The 19,831-nt window shown below is 44.3% G+C and overlaps 4 protein-coding genes across 10 annotated transcripts; 2 read left to right on the plus strand and 2 right to left on the minus strand.

The window, feature by feature from the left end:
* Nucleotides 1-44: 44 nt before the first annotated feature.
* YIPF1 (Yip1 domain family member 1) lies at nt 45-4,745 on the minus strand. Of its 6 annotated transcripts, none has more exons than XM_085231398.1 (10): nt 4,607-4,745; nt 4,332-4,406; nt 3,885-4,018; nt 3,259-3,339; nt 3,071-3,158; nt 2,834-2,950; nt 2,087-2,253; nt 1,527-1,709; nt 533-627; nt 45-213 (listed from the first exon to the last, which is right to left on the minus strand). In XM_085231398.1, exons 2-9 carry the CDS (start codon nt 4,360-4,362, stop codon nt 538-540), a joined length of 891 nt encoding a protein of 296 aa, XP_085087524.1. In that variant the 5' UTR covers nt 4,363-4,406; nt 4,607-4,745; the 3' UTR covers nt 45-213; nt 533-537. The 6 variants fall into 6 exon arrangements, with proteins under 6 accessions (XP_085087524.1, XP_085087522.1, XP_085087523.1 ...); XM_085231396.1 differs by having other exon boundaries at nt 3,885-4,048; nt 4,607-4,741; XM_085231397.1 differs by lacking the exon at nt 4,607-4,745 and having other exon boundaries at nt 4,332-4,596.
* A 581-nt stretch (nt 4,746-5,326) lies between these two features.
* On the plus strand, nt 5,327-9,705 carry DIO1 (iodothyronine deiodinase 1; the record flags this gene model as incomplete). The annotated part of the gene is given in 4 exon segments (NM_001308654.1): nt 5,327-5,685; nt 7,265-7,408; nt 8,355-8,554; nt 9,036-9,705. Coding segments are annotated over 4 exon segments (738 nt in total), but the record flags the coding sequence as incomplete, so codon positions are not given.
* IFT25 (intraflagellar transport 25) lies at nt 8,604-13,510 on the minus strand. Its single transcript, XM_019618748.2, has 5 exons — nt 13,374-13,510; nt 13,007-13,113; nt 12,131-12,199; nt 10,734-10,777; nt 8,604-10,272 (listed from the first exon to the last, which is right to left on the minus strand). The coding sequence occupies exons 1-5, from the start codon at nt 13,469-13,471 to the stop codon at nt 10,165-10,167; spliced, it is 426 nt and encodes a 141-aa protein (XP_019474293.2). The 5' UTR covers nt 13,472-13,510; the 3' UTR covers nt 8,604-10,164.
* A 29-nt stretch (nt 13,511-13,539) lies between these two features.
* Nucleotides 13,540-19,669, plus strand: LRRC42 (leucine rich repeat containing 42). Of its 2 annotated transcripts, none has more exons than XR_014885159.1 (8): nt 13,540-13,693; nt 13,984-14,459; nt 16,818-16,949; nt 17,995-18,113; nt 18,504-18,592; nt 18,669-18,782; nt 18,937-19,082; nt 19,179-19,322. XR_014885159.1 is itself a non-coding variant. In XM_085231393.1 (8 exons), exons 2-8 carry the CDS (start codon nt 13,999-14,001, stop codon nt 19,433-19,435), a joined length of 1,257 nt encoding a protein of 418 aa, XP_085087519.1. In that variant the 5' UTR covers nt 13,543-13,693; nt 13,984-13,998; the 3' UTR covers nt 19,436-19,669. The 2 variants fall into 2 exon arrangements, 1 of the variants encoding a protein (XP_085087519.1); XM_085231393.1 differs by having other exon boundaries at nt 13,543-13,693; nt 18,937-19,021; nt 19,179-19,669.
* The last annotated feature ends 162 nt before the right edge of the window (nt 19,670-19,831 follow it).

The following is a 19,831-nucleotide window of genomic DNA, read 5'->3' on the forward strand; positions in this document are numbered from 1 at the left end:
GGAACGGGGGATAAAACGGGCGGAGAAAGGAGCGGCGCTCGGAGTTTTTCACATCGCTTTATTCCGGCCCACCGGGAGACCGAGCGCCACGTACGGCACCGGGCGCAGCCCCCGTGCTCACAGCAGCTCGTGGGTCCCGCACGGCTTCTTCTGCACAAACGCGTCCCATTCTTCAGTGAAAAAATAAAGCTACTGGTGGAGAAACAGCACGACCTGAAAGAGAGAAGCAGCTCCTGTGAGCTCCCGGCTCCTCAGCGGCCCTGGGCATACACGATTAGGGCTGTTCGGCCTAACTCGTTGTTAAATAACTTGTTGTCTTTGTTTTTCAGTCTTTTACATTTTCATAGCAATCGTTTAGAATTCCAGCTGGCAGGAATAGTAATAAATGGCATTTATATGCAGACCCCGTTTGGCAGAATTCATGTGTTCAACCCTCAACCGTAGTAGCAGCAAGGGAGATGTTTCAAGACCTGTGTTTCCTAACGATAGGATTACATTTTTAGATGCTTAGGTAAGAAATCTATAGTCTTACCTTATTTACTTAACTTTTGTTATCAGCGTTGTTCCATTTTGAGCAGGGATAATAGGTGCAGGAAAATCCACTTCAGGGGCATCAAAAAAGTATGCCTAAGTCATTGCATAAGAGAAAAAAAGACCATTTAGGAAGAAACAAATGGTTCTGCCTCACCAGCCCCCACGTTCACTCTTGCCATATCCACTGTCCCTGAACTGCAAGCACAGCACTGAAACAACAAATCTGAATCTTTTAATTCTAAGAGTTTTTATCAAATTTGATATGGTCAGTTAAAAGAAGACTCTAAATTGGATTTTACAGTGTAACAGTCAACAGCTAAGATGTTTGAAAAGACCAATACCAGACAGGCCAGCAGAAATTTACTCAACTGTTGATTTACTGTAGGCTGCATGAAGCTTCATCAGTTACAGTAGCTCCTGCTGTCATCAGAATTGCATTTTACCCTCTGTCTGCATGCTGAGCAAATCTATTTAGACTAGAGGTTGAAGTGGGGGGGGTCAGAACTGAAACCTATATGGTGTAATTCCTCTCAGTGCAATTAAAGGACAAAAAATAATTTAATTTATTGTTGTCATAGATTTCAGTAGCATTAAAGCCTTCTGATTTCATAATGTGGATTTACTACTCTCTAGCAAGTTTATGCTTTCATATGTAGATTAACTGAGTATTGTACTTGTTGGAATAATCTGTGACTAGATACAACGAAGATTAATGTTGAATAGTGAATTAATTCCAGATAAAAATTGTTTTCTGGCTAATTTAGTGCTAAATATTCATTATTGAGTTTGCTACATGCATTGTCAAAGTCTAATTGGCATTGAGTTCTGCTATTTGAAATGATTAAAGGGTGCTTTTTCACAAGTACTTCTTGTTTCTTGATTTAGAAAGATTTCCCAGCAGCATCCTTCCCTGTATTATACCATGCTGCAAGCCCCAGGTAGTAATAAGTTACAAAAGCAGGTAGAAAAATAAAGAAATAAGAGTCCTCTACCAAGCAGCCAACAGACAGCAGGGCGTGGAGCAGCACGATGGTCCCCACGGTCGCCAGCGCAATCCTCCGGTTGTCATCTCTGACAGCAGGCCAGAAGGTCATCACCAAAACAGAGCCCGAAAGGCACAGGGAAAAAATCATCAGGACCCAGCGCACCACTTTTTGTGGAATAATCCATAAGATCTGTCAGGGAGGAAAATGATTGTCAGAGAGACTGTGTGAAACTGGGCTTCGTTTATTTAATGCATTGTGTTCTCTGACATTTCGTCACTTCCAGCCAATTTGCTCTCAAATTATCCCATGCCTCATTTGAAGAAAGAACAACAGCAGCCGCAGCAGCAAGGAGCTGCTGCCCATAACAAGTTCGTGTTTCCCAAGTTCTGGGCACCCCCTTCATGGCCTCCCCATCATCAGAGCGGCCCAGGATGGTGCTGGCCAAAGAAACTTCGTCCTCAGAGCCTGTGCATCAGCACTGCCCTCAACATATCCATCCACACCTGCAGCCTGGGAGGACACATCCCAACCCCTAACCTTGCCAGCAGCTTTTAGGCCATACGTACCGCTGTGGGAATATAGACGAAGAGGGAGTAGCCATATACGCACACTATCTCCAGGAAAGAGTAGGAGACAATGTTCATAACTTTACTGTTCCTCCACATCAGGAATCCCCAGAGAGCAAGGGGAACAAGCCAAGCGTATGCATAAATCGTTGTTGCTGCTATGGAGACTGTAAACATAGCAGAAGATTTAAGGTTCTATTAGAATACTAGCCAGAATCAAATGTATAGAAGCATTAAGCCTGAAAACTAGAGTTTCCTTTGAAATTACTTTCAAAATGTAAAGCATTCGTTATTCATAAATTGAGAATTTTGCATTTATGTCCACTTTACACCCAGTACTTTTGCCAGCATTTCAAGTTAATTAAAAAGTAAAGACTCCAGAAATGATTACTTTGCTGCTTTCAATTTATTACACTTGAGTATGAAATGCTGTCATTTTCAGTGTGAAGAGAGCCATGCAGAACAGAAAAAATTAAAAATAAATTAATTTTAAAAAAAGTTCAGCTTCAGATATTGGAAAATAAGAACATTTGAGAATACAGACATGACTGTCAAATCCAAAACTATTCAAGTGACTTCAAGCCCACTTTCAGTGCTTACTGTGCCATCTCTTAAAAATTTACAGAGCGCAGTCAACAAACGAGACTGCTAAATAAAAGTTACAGCCTGTTTTTCTGTTACTGCACTAGCACATTAAAAACAGACAACAACAACTCACCCTCAAGACCATATCATGTACTTACAAACCTTTTCTGAACTCGGGCACATAGTGGTATGTCGGCCTGCCCAAGTGGATGAAGAAATTTGAGAGATTGCCACTAACAGCAATGGCGAAGACAAGTGTAGCACATATCCAAAAGGGACCTTAAAAAGAAACACAATTTCAATAACAGCTCCTCTGCTCTTATAATTTTTTTTAGGAAGAGCAAGTAGAAGAATACAAACATTTAGCACAGAAGGGAACTTATCACACCTCATACCTACCATAGAGGTCAGGATTGCTGCGGACATACAGCCTTACAAAGTTCCTTCCTGGCACTGGGAAAACCGAACCCTTGATTCTGTCCAGGACCTATGAAAACACACAGTTTTGTCTGACCAAAAATGACAAAAGGAAAGATTCTTTATGCCTGGGTAAGACATGCTCCACTCTTTGAGAGTGGAGTGCTAACCTGGTAGGTGTCCACATCGAAGAACGTCTGGTAGTACTCAAATGTCCAGAAAGGGGCACTTTTCTTCTGTCCTGCAAGCAGCTGTATGGTGGGAAAAGCAACATGGAAAACACTGCAAACATACCATTTATAAATCACTGGTTCATTTACACAACAGTTAAATCACTTCTCTTCCCAAGCAGAAAACAACAGGGAAATACCTATTAGTGCTTTCTATGAACTACTTAACTGTTTTCCTTTCCTCTTCCAACATTTGTTAGCAGCAGCTAGTGATCTCCCTGCAAGCAGAACAGTGGTCTGGTGCTCTAAAGAGCAGCGAGATGCCACCTTTCAACACATTTGTTATAACACGTTTTCCTCTATACCACAAGCTCCTTTGTGCTGACTGACAGTTGCATCAGCAGAGCCTTCAGACAAACCCTGGGCATTTCAAAGCTTCCTGCTTTCCTGGGGGAGGCATCAATCTCACAGCAAAACTGGCAGAAACAAACACAGCGTTGCGACAGCAGAGAAGCTGAGTTTTAAAGCACTCAGCATTCATCCCTGCTGTCCTCTAGAAACACCTCAGAGTTGTCAGCACCACCTGTGTGTGTGCTGATGGAGCACTGCTGATGGGAGAGCATTACCTCTGTTTTATCCGAGTCATCGGTCCCCAGCAGTTCATCGTCCTCTTCTCTCCCTGGCTCCTGCCGACGGCTGTGCTGTGTCTTATGGGCTTCTGCCGGCTCATCGATGCTTATCGTGGTAGCATCGGGATTTGCTGCAAGCAAATGAGCTGCATCGTCAAATTCTGCAAATAAGCACGTTACAAGAAATGATTATTAGATTACATTTAGACCCCCACGCTACCCAAGAAAGGACGCATCAGTAGTTCAGACACCTGAAGCACAACAAAGTGTTTCTCAAAACCCAAACCGACGCGTTCCAAACGCTTATTTACTTAATGAAGCGTTCGCCCTCCCCTCCCACCGATCCGGTGCAACAGACCCGTACCAGGGAGCTGGAACGCAAAGCACGGAGCAGACACACCTCTGACAGCCGCCCGCCCGGCACCCCCAGCCGCACAGCCTCACCTCGGAACTTCAGGTCGTCCACCGCCGCCATCCGCCCGCTCGGGCCGAGGAGCAGCTGCCGATGCCCGCACCCTCCTGGAAGCACAAGGCCCCGCCGGGCCGCTCAGCACCGCCGGGCACACGCGGCACCGCTGACCGGGCCGCCGGCGCTGCCCCCGGTGTCAACTCTGCGGAGAGTGCCGACGGAGGCCACCGGCCGCCCCGCCTCGTCCCCAGGCCGCCCCGCCTCGCCCGCTTCCCCAGGGAGCCCCGCACCGCCCCACCCGGCCCCGCACCTTTGCTCCCCAACCGCTTGCCTCCGTCACCCTTAAAGACGCGGCAGGAACTGCGCCGCGACAGCCAATCGGCAGCTCCGCTGCTCGCTTCTCCCGCCCACCCGGCGGGCTAGAAAAGAACCCATTGGCGCAAAGCTCCGCGCCGGCCAATCGGAGGCGCTTCCTCTTCCGCCTCCGCCCGCCCCCTTAAAGGGACCGCGGTCCCAACCCGGGGCTGCCCGCCCCGCTCGCTGTGCCCGCCCCGGCGCTCTGAGCGCTGCAGGGACTGCGCCAGGAAAGGGTTAAGGGCTGCAGCGTCCCTGTATTAACTGCGTACGTACCTGCGCGTATAGGTTATAGAGCTACGAGAATGTAAATGTATGTTTCAGTGCACCATATAAAAATAAACATGACATATATACACGTGCGTGCAGGTAGAATTTATACAGACTTCATACGTATCATCTAATTCTTACTTTTAATCGGGGAAAGCACCCCGATTCATTAATGATGTACACACCTGTGAGCAGCTCATAACCACGCAGGTTGCACCAGGAATCTCTGCCTTGCTGTGGATGGGGGCAGTGCAGCTGCGGGCTCCTCGCTCAGGCAGGCGCTGGAGCCCACTTAAAGGTGAAGAACAGTTTGAGGCAAGGCAGAAATTCAGCCAAACACGTAGACATTTCTCCCCACCCCCCCTTCCCACCGCACTACCTTTGCCCTCGCTGTCACGCTGTGGTCACTTTGAAGCAGCCAGACCTCTGGCACGATGTTCAGCATCAGGGTGCTACTACACAAACTCCTGATTCTTTTGCAGGTTACTCTGTCTGTTGCTGTTGGTAAAACCATGATGATACTGTTCCCCGACACCACAAAAAGATACATCCTAAAGCTGGGAGAAAAGAGCAGAATGAATCAGAACCCGAAGTTCAGCTACGAAAACTGGGGTCCGACTTTTTTCAGCTTCCAGTATTTGCTCTTCGTGCTGAAAGTGAAGTGGAGGAGGCTGGAGGACAAAGCCTACGAGGGACACCCTGCTCCCAACACACCGGTGGTGGCTCTAAACGGGGAGATCCGGCAGCTCTCGAGTTTCATGCGAGGTCAGTACATCACCCTTGTACCGGTTTGGGGTTGTTAAAAGGATATATGAGGACAAGAGGCTGCCGAGGAGTTAGGGACAAGCAGTGCATTTCTGCCTTCAAATGAATGCTGTTACCCTGGGCTGCTGTGCCACGCGCTCTCAGCTCTCTGCCTCTTGATCCCTTGAAGTAACCAGCTCATTGTCCCACATACAATATCCCTGCACGCCAATGAGCTCATAGAGATCTTGCAAAAGCCTGTCCCTACCTAGAAATCCTGAAAGCCAAGATAATTGTTTCTTTTCAGAAGATAAGACCCAGAATCAGAACCATATGCAGTGAGTCACGACCGTTGGCTGGCATTGCCTGCACATACGGAAAGTCCCAGAAGCCAGGCTACAGCTTAGAAAGCACAGGGTGTTTTTGCAGATTTAAAGGAGCTAGAAATTAAGCAGAAGTTGCTTTGTACTTTGTCCTCTGCCTCCCACTGAAATCTCTGTAGAACGTGGAATTAATCATTAAGCTGCAGTCTCTGTCTCCATGGGAGGGATTAAATCCTTCTCCAACTCTGCTTTTCTAATTTATATGTGTATATATAAGGACAGACAGAGAAATAAAAGAGAGTTGCAAGATAGAAATAGCAGTACATACACAGTACCTACAGGAAGGCACCCTGTTTTTTAGCTTCTTTAAGATGCAAATCTATGCTAGCAGCAGCTTGTGAAGCTAAACTCAGCCAGAAGGAACATCTTGAACACACTTGAGATAATCTAGCATGACCACAGACTAAAAAATCCTGCAAGTTTTCTTAAACTGAAGCCCTGCAATCAGTTGAACAGATGCTAACAAATGTGGGTACACATGTGCTAATTTGTAAGCAACTGCATAGATACTTCTGCCCCAGGCTTGGGTAGCATTAGTTTAACAAATATATAAGCAAAGTTCTGTTTGGACAGGAAATTGCAGAAATACATTGAAAGCATGCAAGCCTGTGACGCGTGACTGAAAGGGCTGCAGCTTTTACTCAGCTCAGCTACAAATGACACCACCAAAAAAAATGTCTACAAGGTTCATTAAGAATTCATAATCTGTGCTTAGACATCCATCTCTGAATCAGTGTCCTTCAAGAAACTTTCCAGAATGATCACATTTAATATTTTTTAAAATTCCTTCATATGAAGGATGACAGGGAGGCTGTGAGGTGCTACATCCTGTACATCCATTTTTGATGCCTAACCCAAAATGCTGGTAGCTTGAGAAACGGTGCCTGTGATGATAACACAAGGGAAGACATCTGTCTATAGGGTACATTCTGCCTTTAACACAGGAAAGGATGCTCACTGGTTAAGCTCACTATTGGATCCTGCACCAGTCAGTTCCAGCTTAAGGAAAAGCAAGCATCCTTATGCTTGTTTTGTATAGAAACCTGGTGATACAGATGTTCTGCTATCAGTTTCAATGTCCTAGGAAGAAAGTTATAAGAGAAGTGATTTAGTCACACAGGAAACACTGTGGCAGAGGCTCAACTCAGAGTATTAATTTAGTTCTGTCCTTCCTTCCTCCATCGATGTAACCACAGTGTCCTACATTTTTCTTCCAGATAACCGACCTTTAATCCTCAATTTTGGAAGCTGCACCTGACCTTCGTTTATGTTAAAATTTGATGAGTTCAACAAACTTGTCAAAGATTTCAGCTCTGTAGCAGATTTCCTTATCATCTACATCGAAGAAGCTCACGCAGTAGGTACAGTACAAACATCACATGAGCACCTACCAAAACTTTTGATATATAACATTCCCTTTAGGAAGAAAAGTAAGTTAGCAGAGGAGGGAGCAGAGAATCAAAGGCGGTAACACTGAGTCTAGGCACCAATTTTTGCCCTTGATTCCCCAAAGACTTTACTCACACATCTGACTTGAGGCGCTGCTGCTGAAGACACTCATCTCTGTAAAGCAAAGCACATGGTTAAAGCTGTGCAAAACTTCCTCCTGGTCTTAGTACAGCTCCTTTTGGGGAAAAAATAAAGTGAATAGAGCATACGCATATTTATCTACACTGAGCTGACACTGGCAGAGATTTTTAGCCCATGGTTAAGGTGGCTTTCTAACAATACATTATTTACAGTAGTTGAGATACAGACACACAGTCATTAAAATGGTTTACATGTTTCTCCTTTCGTAGGAACTTGTATGCAAATGTCTATTTGAATATTTCTGAAGAAGGAGGATGTGCCTTCTGCCCAATGTATTTATCCCAGATTGGAATTTTTTTTAACAATCTTAGAGTCAAGCTGAATGAATGGTACTATTGCTGAAACTGTGCTAAGTGAACAGGAAGCAGCTAATATCACGACTTCTTATTCAAAAACCTTCTCTGCAGCACTAATTTTGGCAAACTTTATCCAGGTGGGCTATAGCTTCCATACCTGGTATCCTTCTAGGCTTATGTGGAAAAATTTCAGCTAAAATACACCTAGTATTTCTGAATCCAGGACAAAGGGAAATACTGTTTGTTCAGAGTAAAGGAAAGAAACTTGGGATCATTTATTTTCAAAGCTGTACCATTCTCACACTCTAAGGAAGACTTTTCATTTCATAGCAAGTTTTGTTGTCAGGAGTAAATTGCAATACATGACACAGTACATCTCTACCCCAACACCTGAACTGCATTGCTTTCTCATTTGCTTTAGATGGATGGGCCTTCAAAAACAACGTTGTTATTAAAAATCACAGAAGCCTTGAGGATCGAAAAACTGCAGCACAATTTCTTCAGCAGAAGAATCCCTTATGTCCAGTGGTTTTAGACACAATGGAAAACCTGAGCAGTTCACAATACGCAGCACTGCCAGAAAGACTGTATATACTTCAAGCAGGGAATGTTATCTACAAGGTAAAAACCACCAACAATAACGAGCACAACATACTGAGATCCTCAACTGTTAAAATAACAATGTCTTACATTTTATTCAACAGTCAGTATTTCACTCTGTTTCATAGCCAGTCGTTTCACAATTCACTGTAACCGTAGGGAAAAAAGAGGACTTGCAGCAAAACCAGTCTGGGCCTTCACAATGTACATATTTGATGTACACCTCAGTCCTGCTCAAATATTTATTTTGTGGCTTATTAAAAAACCTAGCTGCATCTAAATGCAAGATCCAGGCACACTCCCCAGCTCCAGGAGCCAGACATGGGCACTGTCCCAGTTACACAGCAGGGTGTGACTTGTGCACACACCATCTCCTGCGCAACGGCTGCCAAGCAAAGGAAGCCCAAGCACACCCACCCACCGTTCTGATTTAAGCACTGTGCTGTAAAGACTTCTGCTCCGTGTATTTGAGCTTCACTGTATAACTTTATTGCCTTTGCAGGGAGGAGTGGGGCCTTGGAATTACCACCCCCAGGAAATACGCACTGTCCTGGAAAAACTGAAAAAGAAGAGGACATCAGAGTAAAGACTATCTGGATATAAAAGCTCAATGGATAAGTTTTCATAGACCTAAGAGTTAAAAAAAACAAAATCTCAAAATGCTAGAAACGACTAGAAGGAGAATAACGTAGTGCATTTGAAGACCATCCATAATGTGGTTCATCATTCGTGTGTCTGGAGATGTTCAGGTCTATCACAGCCACCTCAGCTGTTGTGCTTACATCGATCTTTCTGCGCTGCACCACGTGCAGTAATGAATGCCATTGGAATCCGTTGAGCTGTTGTGACTGGATACCAACATCTACATTCCTACGGTGCAGGATAAACTGTAGGGGTGGTGCCATTTGCAAGAGCCAATTTCATGCAAAACAACTGATTGCACGTTTTTAAGTTTCTCTCTCTCTTGTATACATGCCATTTTTCTAAACATTCAGTTTCACTCACTTTAGAAGGCTTCTGAATGAGACAATCTCTTGACATTTGTTTCTATAATATTTGTTATGACAGTCACAGCAAAAAGCACAGACAGCTGTGACCTGATTTTATAAAATATTTTTAGAAACAAAGGATTGATCTCAATTATTCAAACAAATAAACAAACAAACCTTTCAGACCGCCATGGTTGTTGCTTGTTTTTTTCCTTCTGGTTATTTACAAGCATTAGTAGCTTCCATTCATCCTATTGAAGTTTTAGTTGATGAGAAAATTTCCAATTTAAAAACTTTTGAAGAGCTTCTTTGACATTTAAGTATTTCACACCTTTTCTACTCAGAATGCAAGGGAAACATCTCACAGAAAACTGAGTTTCAATTCATGTATTAAGAAAGCCTGAGCTAAACACAATTATTTAAACGGACCTGGTTACATTCAAGTGTTTTTAACTCTTTAGGTTATAAAATCTGCTATTACAATTAATGAGAGTACTGTGTTCTGTACAATAAACTGATGGTTAACACATACTGCATCTGTATCTTCAAAAACACTTTAATACTAGCTTGTAATAAATATTTCCTGTGATAGAGATATCAAAATATAAAACCAAAAAGATGAGGTACAAATTTAAACCAGACTTAGGTGTCTTCTGCTGTGCCCTCTGCCATCACCCTGTGCACTGATACAAAATGATCAAAGGCAGATTTGATGATGAATCGCAAATAAGTGGCCTGGAAATCAGGAAGCTGTAAAGAAAAAAATAACGTTAGCTCATTCTCAGTAGTAACATAACTATCAAACTACTTGCAGAAGTTTGTTACAAAGAGAGAGATGTTTGTTTCCAAATGACAGGTAAGTTCTTTTAGTACATGCAGCCAGCTTCAGAGCTTCTTCAGATGAGAGCAATTCCAACCAGCTGCCCCTCCCCACTCTTAATACTGCAGCCCTCAAGACAACAGCTGAGGGAGGACACACTGCCACTCTTCTGGAGAGAGCTCTTTCACACAGTTAGGAGCAGTATGCAGGTGCAATTTCACACCACAATCAACAGAGAAGCAGCAGCAAAGGGCAATTACATACCACAGCTGATAAATCCCTACATCTAATGTCAGCTTGGCAATGATCATGCTTTTTGTCATAGCTTCTACCCAGTTAGCTTAGACATCCTATCTCATGAAGCACGATGGTGTATCCTGTGTATACTCACTGGAAATTCTTCCGTTTGAAGCTGTCCTTCTGTGTGTTGCAAATCTAGAAAATACATATTTTTTTTTTCAGCAAATAATAAGTAACAGGGTGCAGTGCTGTGAAAAATCTCCACCGGAATAAGAGCTCACGGGAAAGGACCGTGAACTGATGCAACACACAGAAATTGTTCTTTACAAGGTGATTTAGGAGAACAAATACTTTTTGCAATATCCCACTGTAAAAATACAACTCATTACACTGTTTTTTAAGACATCACCCAAGGCGCATTTAAAAGAACACATAACAAAGCAGGAAAAGGCATTCCATTACACTATGAGGCTGTTTTAAATTTTTTAAATAAAAGAGTGTACAAGTAGTGCCTGTAACCCTTATACAGCATTCCACATCTCCAAACAGCTAAGCAGCCCATCAGCATTCATAAAATGTACTTAAATGTCTATTAAATTAACTTCTAACAAAATAATCAAGCCAGATAAGAACGCTCAACAAACACACGGAGTTAAAATGACTCACTGAAAAATTAAAAGTGCATCAGTAACAATAAACAGGACAGTTTCATCTGTATGGATCAACAGAACCTCCCTAAAATCTAAGCAGCATAATTTTACACGCTGCATTCTTAATCAAAGGCATAAAATTAAGATTTGACCTTACAAGAAAGTTACCCAGTACATTTGTTAACCATTAGCCATCTGAAAAAGCAGTTTTCAAGTTGAGAAAATGGCACTACACAGCACGAGGCTACATGAGTGGAAGCCTGGCTATTTTCCAGGATCCATGTTTTCAGTGGATGTTCAAAGAGACAGATGGGGAACTCCAAAAAATTGACACTATTTAGCAAGAAGAGATAGATCCCTCCAATCAACGATGAACTGTTTCAGGCAACTACTGTCAAAACATAAACACCTTATTGCAAGAACTACCCTGTAGTGTAATGTCACAAGGAATTTCTGCAAGAAAATTGGGTTTCCTCTGAAATATATCATAGAAAAGACTAACCAACACTAACTGAAAATAACAGAAGAAATGTAGGGGACAAGGCTCTACCAAAGCATGACACTGCTCTGGGGTTGGAACTAGGTGATCTTTAAAGTCTCTTCCAAATTAAGCCATTCTATGATCCTATGGTTCTCTGACTTTTGTTCTTGGATGCCTGCCATGGTACATATCCTAGTGTTAACCTCCTTTGTTTTTCTAGAGGAAAAATAATAAAAATTCAAGCTTCATTAGACAGTTTTATTTTTTGCAAGTTATTGACAAAAGTCAACGAGAATCATTCCTAGGTTGCCTAACAAGAGCTTTGTTATTCAAAAGCCTTGACACAAGTGAATCAGCAAATGCACAGATCGACACTGATCCCACCAAACCGCCACCACTTCGGGCTCAGAACCTTACCTTTTTCAATGCACTCTTCAAAATCTACTGGATCTTTAGATACGCTTCTTTCAATCCTTAAGGTCCGCACTAAAATACATATGCATTTAAAATATCAACATAAACCCTGAGGTTTACCAATCTTTACATTTATTGCATGATGTTTCATCTACAAAGCATCTTACAGTTAATTCCTGCTCTAACATAGGGCATAGGACTATGAGATAACCACCACACTCACATTTGAGGGCAGACAACCAATGACAAGTTACCAGCTGATGGCCAAGTGCCCGTCCCCATGCTCTGACCTCAGGTCAGTCCTTTTGGTCTTTACTTTAAAAAGTAAAATTATAAAAGTCAATATTCAGAATTAATCATTAAAACAGTAAGTATTGCAGTTCTGTCTATAAAATGGATGAGACATCACTGTGCTACAGAAGATAACCTTAAGGTTATCTAAATCTATACAAGATGCTGTAATAATACAGTATGCAGGTGGGGCCGATTTTCCATCTTTTCTGATACATCTACAGAAGCAAAACAGACATGGAGGACAACTGTTTTGTTAAGCTGTATCTTTATTATTCAGAGGAGCTTCAGGTTGTCAGGAGATATTTCTTCTCAGGAAGAGCAGTAATGCACTGGCACAGCTGCCCAGGGCGCGGTGAGGGGTCACCGTCCATGAGGTGTTCCAGAGCCGTGGGGATGTGGCACTGAGGGACGTGGGCATGGGGGGGTGGGGATCTGAGAGGTCTTTTCCGGCCTTAATGGTTCTGTGATGAATTAACGTGCTAAATGTGACTATTCAAAAATCAGACGGCGCTGTGAGGACGTATAGCTAAGCAGACACGTATGCCCTGAGCAACGTGAGCCATGTGCTGCTCCAGGAGCCCTTACCCAGGTAGCACTGGATCGCCACTTTGCTGACGGTCACGCGTCTGGGAAAGCCAATGATGAACTCCTGTGGGAACATCCCTGTTGTCGTCCAGAACGTTTCGGAATTTCTGTGGAGAAAACAGCACAAAACCACCCCTTGTGGCTTATAGCCATCTTCCAAGAGATCTCCCCCCTCAGGAAACAGAACAAAGAACGGGAAAGCCTCTTTCTTTGGGGTGCTGTAACCCCAAATCGGGCTGCGTGACAGCGGGGCCGCAGAATTCAGGTCACAGAAGGGCGATACGAACACCGTACAGCGGTACCACGCAAGGCTCACAGCGATGCGGCTCTCCGCGCCCGCAGGAGCCCGGTCGGCCGCAGCCCTCACCCGTCTGCCACGTTCCCGGCCGGGTGCCGCGGGTCGCTGGAGGTGGCCATAACGAGGGCAGCGCCCGCCGCGCTCAGGCACCAGTCGGCGGCCCGCATCCTCGCCCAGGAGCGGGGAAAACAGAAGGAAAACCCCAGGGCAAGGCCCCGCGCGGAGCCGCCGGCACTCTGCCACGGCGCGGCCCCGCCTCCCGCCTCCCGCTCCCCGCCCCCGGCGCGGCCCCGCCCCGCCCGCAGCCGCCGGCGCCGCGGGATGGGCGGCGGGAGCGGGCGGCGCGGCCCGGGCGGGTGACGGCGTGTCGGGGCGGCCCCGCGGGGCAGGTGGGCTGGGGTCGGGATCCGCGGGAAGCGATCGCCCCCCGGGCCGCTCGGCAGCCTCCGGGCACGGCGCGGAGCGGAGCGAGCCCCCGGCGTTCCTCCCGGAGCCTCCCGCCGCCTCCCGCTCGGCCCGGCCCTCCGCCCCGTGACCCCCCTCCCCCGGTTCTCCCCGCCGTCCCCGGCGGGCGGCCGGGCCCCGCACCTGCTCGCACTCGGGGCTCCCGGGATCGCCGCGAGGCCTTTCCCGAGCCTCCCCGGCAGCGCTTTGCCCACCTCCGGCTTCTTTTTTGCAGAACGGGACGAGGGGAATGTCTTACTGGCTCCGCTCGGAAAGCCACGCGGATGCCGGGCCGATCTACGTGCGTGAACGTGGGCAGCTGCACGTGGTGAGCCCGGCTGCGGGCGGCGTCCAGAACGCGCGGCCTCTCAGGCTGTTTTCCGGAGGCTTCTCTGTGGAGCTCTGTCTGAACGGGGAGGACGACAGGGCGAGGAGGCCGAGGACCGATCACTTCATCTTCACGTACACCAAGGAGGGCAACCTCCGCTACTCGGCCAAGTCCCTCTTCAGCCTGGTGCTGGGCTACATCTCCGACAACGTTGACCACATCGACTCGCTGGTCGGTTTCCCAGAGCAGATTGCTGAAAAGCTCTTTTCAGCCGCAGAAGCGAGGCAGAAGTTCACAGAACCCGTTACGGGACTGCGGGCTCTGCAGAAGTTTACTGAAGCGTACGGCAGCTTGGTGCTGTGCTCCCTGTGTTTGCGGAACAGGTAGGTGCGTTCGGTGACACATCAGCATCTGCTGAGCTTTTTGCTGGCGTGATTCAAGTTCTCTTATTTTCTCTCAACCACAACTTTTAATCTCCAGGGCCGTATGGTACCACCTAATTTTGAGCCTTGCTTTGTCTAACACTGCTTGCTTCCTTTTGTACCATTCCTTTCAAGTGCCTCCTTAGATATTTCACGGGATGTTTCTGTAGCTGCTGCTTATAAGCATTTCATACTTATGTGACTGCACACACCTTTGCAGACCATCTGGGTTTATTCACACAAAATCACAGAATGGCCAGGGATGGAAGGGACCTCAAGCATCATGAATTTCCAACCACCCCGCCACATACAGGGCCACCAACCTCCCCATTTAATACTAGTCCAGACTGCCCAGGGCCCCATCCAACCTGGCCTTGAACACCTCCAGGGACGGGGCATCCACAACCTCTCTGGGCAGCTGTTCCAGCACCTCACCACTCTCTCTGTAAAGAACTTCCCCCTGACATCCAACTTAAATCGTTCCTCTCTCAACTCAAAACCATTTCCCCTTGTCCTGCTGTTATCTACCCTTTTAAAGAGTTGATTCCCCTCCTGTTTATAGCTCCCTTTAGGTACTGAAAGGCTGCAATGAGGTCACCCCGCAGCCGCCTTTTCTCCAGGCTGAACAAGCCCAACTCCTTCAGCCTGTCTTCGTAGTGGAGGTGCTCCAGTCCCCTGATCACCCTTGTGGCCCTCCTCTGGACCCTCTCCAATCCTGTTTCATTTTCTAGTTCATTTCATTTTCAGCAGAAGACACAATTTTGTAGGTGAGGTACAGCCTTTGTAGTCAGGCAGGTTTTACCTTAGTGATGATTGTGGTTCCTGTCCCCATACTGAACATACGTTAATGCTGTTCTGATTAGAATACAGTTCCATTTTTTCCACCTTGTCTATGTCCCCAGTTTCTTTTACTACTAGAGTGTCTCAAAAAGCTTAAAACTGGACATGCTTTTAAAGCTTTGCTCCTACTGAAGTCTTGGATAAAGATATAATGAGTCTGCCTTCCATCTATACATTTTAAAAAAGGGTGCTTTATTCAGTTTAAAATCAAAGGACAGGCACATTTATTGAAGTGCCAAGGGTGCTTTAAGCACAGCAGGAATGTTTGAGCAGAGGTCAATTACCTTGTTTTATCCCTTCAATGTACTCCCTCTTTATTTTTAGTACAGGTACTTTTTATGAGCTTCATTCAGAAATGGAATCACCTCTGGCATATTTTACCATTACAAAAAGCTCAGTTAAATATAAAATCCTCGAAATCCAGGAAGTAAGACACTTTTTTATGAGTTATTTCTGAGAGCCCACTCGTAGTAAGCCCTCTGAGCTTGTATTACCTATCAAGAACTGTCTTGCATTCTAACTGCACGTACTGCCTCCCACCTAGCTGAGTTGTGTGGCAAAGGGATTTGATGGAGTGCTTTAACATGGATACTAGCACAGAGAAAATGCTCTTACTTGCGTGGGCAAAAAGGTTTCAGGGATCATAGTTAGCACCCCTAATTTCACCACTCAAAATGTTATCCTCAGGGATTGCCTTGACATGGGGGCTATGAGGTAAATACAGGAGATATTAGTGAACTGAGGGATTATTTTGCCATAAATGCAGGAGAGATGGGGTAACTCATATTACTGTGTATTTGTGCATGCCATTCTTCAGTGCATTCCCATCTCTAAATCTCCTGCTGAATAGTTCCGGCACAGATGCTTGCGCGGCTGCAGAGTGAATCAGATCAGGGAACCAACACAGCTAAAAAAAAATAACCCACTGTGTAACTGCTGCGTGGGGTGTAGCCACAACTGGTTGGAGGCAGCCCTGTGGGTGTCACGATTGAGTCCAGCTAGTGAACTGCTCTACTTCTCTAGTGAAGTACTTCATGTATGAAGAAAGTAACATTTTTATCACTTGGCAAGCCATTCTGATGCATCTGGAACAGATTTTATACCTGTTGGTTTGTCTACACACTTTCTGGATGCTAAGGAAGAGCAGTTTGTGAAGTTGATTTAAGGTAATCTATGTTATCCTGAAATTATATGGTAAAGATCTGTGAATAAGCCCCTAATAATGATGCTTACAAGTTGAAGTCTTAATCGTTAGTCTGGTACTTTGTCAAAGAAAATGTGGTATTAGTTGAAGGAGAAGGCTGGGAGCTCAAGTGTGTTGTAAGCAGAATGCAGTGTTCAAAAGGTAGCTGTAACAGCTGACTAATTTCTGTCAACTTCTACACAGATGTGTGAGAAATAACTGCATTATGCTTGCATTTGAGAACACAGGACTCTTGATATGTTCCTCAGCAGTGATAGCTTTTTTGTTCCTTGCAGATACCTGGTTATCTCTGAAAAGCTAGAAGAAATCAAGTCTTTCCGGGAGCTGACGTGTTTGGATCTTTCCTGTTGTAAACTTGGAGATGAACATGAACTTTTGGAACACCTCACTAAAGAGGCTCTGTCGAGGTACTAATTGCTTGACATGTATCAAGAAACGACATTTGCTTTTGCTACTACTAAACAGTTCAAAGAATCGGGCTGTGACTCTAAAGGAAAATTTCAGAGGCAGCAGTGTTTAAGTCTGAGATTTGGGTTGTTGATAAAACCTGCACCTGAGGTAAACAAAATGCAGAATTTACTGTACACAAAGCACATGATCCAAAGGACACGCTGAATCTCAAAGGTCCTGTCAGTGTGCAAGTTAACTTACTGCTCGTGTTTAAATCAACTTCTTGTAATTTTCAGTTGTCAGCTAAAATAAATGTACCTTGAGCCTTTGGAACAGCTTCACACAGTTATTTCCTTCTTCAAGGGAGAACTTTTATCAGCCAAATTTTTAACCAGTGAGCCAGATGGAGATTTCTGTAAGCACTAAGCCTAATATTTCATTAATTGACAGTTTAGTATCAAACAGTATTGCAAAATTTATTTTCTAAAGATTAGAAAGTAAAAGACTTGGGAAATCAGAAGGCAGAAAAGCCACTGATTAAGGATATTGTATTAGTGTAAAAACTTCATTGTATTTAGAGGCAAGATTTTGTCTTGAAGTGCTCTGAAGAATGTTCTAAGGCTGTGCTTTTCCCTGAGTTGATCTGTGGTAATACCATATTGTTCACCTAAACATCATGACTATCTCCCTTAACAAATCTATCCTCTCCCATTTCACCAAGCATTTTTCTCTTCACAGTCTCGAGTGGAGATTGACAGTCCTAATTTAAATAACTCCAATTAATAACCAGCCTTCTTGTCTCTAGTAGTAAATACTCGTGCTGTAGGGCTGGCTTGTTGTTGGAGCTCTGGGAATAGCTGGTCAAGTGAGTGCTTCTATTGAGCTAGCAGAAGGAATATGGCAATATTTGTTTCCCCCCAACGGAAGCTTCTTTCTTACTATTTTAATTATTTATTTTTTTTATCATCTGCTGAAGTGCTTTCCACATAGACTTTAAGACAATTTGTGAAACTGTCTAAACAACATGACTATAAACTATATTCATTGTATTTCTCCTCTCAGTGTGAAACAACTCCTCCTGAAAGACAACGCTCTGTCAGACGCGGGCCTTCGCAGAATGACAGCACCAGTACGAGTACTGAAAAAGGGACTTCAGAATCTTCTGGTGTTAGACTTGTCTTGTAAGTCCTTTGTGGTATTGTATTAGTAGCAAAATGTGTCCTGTTTGGTGAATAATTTCTACTTAGTGTTGATGGAATACATATAATCTAGCAATTCCCACAGGCCAAGTACCCAACCCCAGGTTTCAGCAATAACATTCCACCAGGCAGAGGTCGTACCTCTAAGTCCAGCCACTTGCCACTTAACATAAATGTCTTTAAGCATGTGAAGTAGTATTGTAAAACCTGTCTTTTGATTATTAAAGGAAAAATACCAGATTTTCCGAACATCAAGCATACAACAAGAAAAAAAGGCCAACAATGTTCAAATATTAGCTTTTGAACAAATAGTTTCTTGGTGTTCTGACCATAACTCTCCACATACTGCAGCTTAACTAACTAACCTTACAGGTAACCCTAGAATCACAGATGTGGGAATTGGATACCTTCTTTGTTTCAAGAAGTTGAACTGTTTGGACATTTCTGGGACAGGCCTCAAGGTGAGAGAGCTTAATTTATTGGACAAGTGCAATGAAATGCTCCCCCCTCTGACTGCTTTATTTCCCTATTCACTAGGATGTGAATGCTGTTGTTAAGCGGATCCAAACGCAGATAGGCTTAGTTCAATCAAAAGTGCCTCTGAAAGAATTTGATCATAGTAACTGCAAAACAGAGGGATGGGCAGAACAGGTATGGAGCTTTAAATCTATCTTACCTTATGGAAATTGTCCTAATTTAATACCTGTGGGATATTAAATCACTGAATAGAATATTGCAAGGGACAGGGTAGTTCTTGGTGATATTTCTATAAACATTACAGTGTCTCTTTCAAATCTTATTTCAGACAGTTCTGCAGTGGGAACAGGCAGTTATGGAGGCCACGAAGCCACAAGAAGATTTGAAGTCCAGAACAGCAGCTCAGCGCTTCTGTACGTAACTGCATAGAAACCACATCATTTAATCGTTGCCTATGAGCAGTCAGTATTCCAGGTTGGCTTAGCCAGAATAATTTGCAACATAAGTGTGTATTTTACAACATAATGCTAATTTTCCCTAAATCTAAACTCTTATTTTCCTCCTTTCTAGATGGCAAGACACACAGAATAGAGGAAGTGGTCAAATGTAAATTGGTGGAAGCAGAAATAAAAGTATCTGGAAACTTACAGTTTTATAAGGAAGACGTTCAAAATTGCCGTTTACCTTTGAAAAAGGATGTTGCAGGCAGCCATGAATTAAAGAACAATAAAAAGAGAGCTTTGGCAGAACAAGAGAGAGAAAGGACTTCTAAACAGAAGCATCTGTGCCTCACTGTGGAAGACTGGGATTTGTTAAATACCTACTGAGTCAGAAAGAAGAGGGTCTTTTGTTTGTTGTTTTCTTGTTGATGACAGAGTTTAGATGCATCCAAAGGCAGTAACAAAGGAGAGCAGTATTGTTACATCTGGTTGTTGTGATAGGCTTGTGGGTTAACCTATGCTCGGGGAGGGAGGGGCAGGGTCAATGAAGAGAATGGTGATTCTACTGTATATTTTCAATACATAATTTTTTTCAAATAAAGTTTTTAGTGTCATCCTTAACTCATTTTTGTGACATAGATGTTCACAAAATGCTGGTCCAATTCCTTCACCCCTCTTGTCACCTTAGGGGCAGAAGACTAATCAACCTAGCTGAAATAAAGGTGCACTATGCATGTTAAGTGCAGTGGGCCTTTAATAGTGCTAGTAGTACAGAAAGCTCAG

Source organism: Meleagris gallopavo, chromosome 10, assembly GCF_905368555.1.
Source record: "Meleagris gallopavo chromosome 10, MGAL_WU_HG_1.1, whole genome shotgun sequence".
Taxonomy (NCBI): domain Eukaryota; kingdom Metazoa; phylum Chordata; class Aves; order Galliformes; family Phasianidae; genus Meleagris; species Meleagris gallopavo.

What these genes read in the sequence shown, in the direction of transcription:
- IFT25 (XM_019618748.2), bottom strand. Translation starts at nt 13,471, where the DNA reads ATGCGGGCCGCCGACTGGTGCCTGAGCGCGGCGGGCGCTGCCCTCGTT. An exon ending in GCCGGGAACGTGGCAGACGG is followed by an intron (nt 13,114 to 13,373) that starts GTGAGGGCTGCG and finishes TTTTCTCCACAG; the next exon opens with AAATTCCGAAACGTTCTGGA. An exon ending in TGAAGAGTGCATTGAAAAAG is followed by an intron (nt 10,778 to 12,130) that starts GTAAGGTTCTGA and finishes TGTATTTTCTAG; the next exon opens with ATTTGCAACACACAGAAGGA.
- LRRC42 (XM_085231393.1), top strand. Translation starts at nt 13,999, where the DNA reads ATGTCTTACTGGCTCCGCTCGGAAAGCCACGCGGATGCCGGGCCGATC. An exon ending in TTTCTGGGACAGGCCTCAAG is followed by an intron (nt 18,593 to 18,668) that starts GTGAGAGAGCTT and finishes CCTATTCACTAG; the next exon opens with GATGTGAATGCTGTTGTTAA. An exon ending in CAGAGGGATGGGCAGAACAG is followed by an intron (nt 18,783 to 18,936) that starts GTATGGAGCTTT and finishes ATCTTATTTCAG; the next exon opens with ACAGTTCTGCAGTGGGAACA.
- YIPF1 (XM_085231396.1), bottom strand. Translation starts at nt 4,362, where the DNA reads ATGGCGGCGGTGGACGACCTGAAGTTCCGAG. An exon ending in GGACGACCTGAAGTTCCGAG is followed by an intron (nt 4,049 to 4,331) that starts GTGAGGCTGTGC and finishes GCTTATTTGCAG; the next exon opens with AATTTGACGATGCAGCTCAT. An exon ending in TCGATGTGGACACCTACCAG is followed by an intron (nt 3,159 to 3,258) that starts GTTAGCACTCCA and finishes GTGTTTTCATAG; the next exon opens with GTCCTGGACAGAATCAAGGG.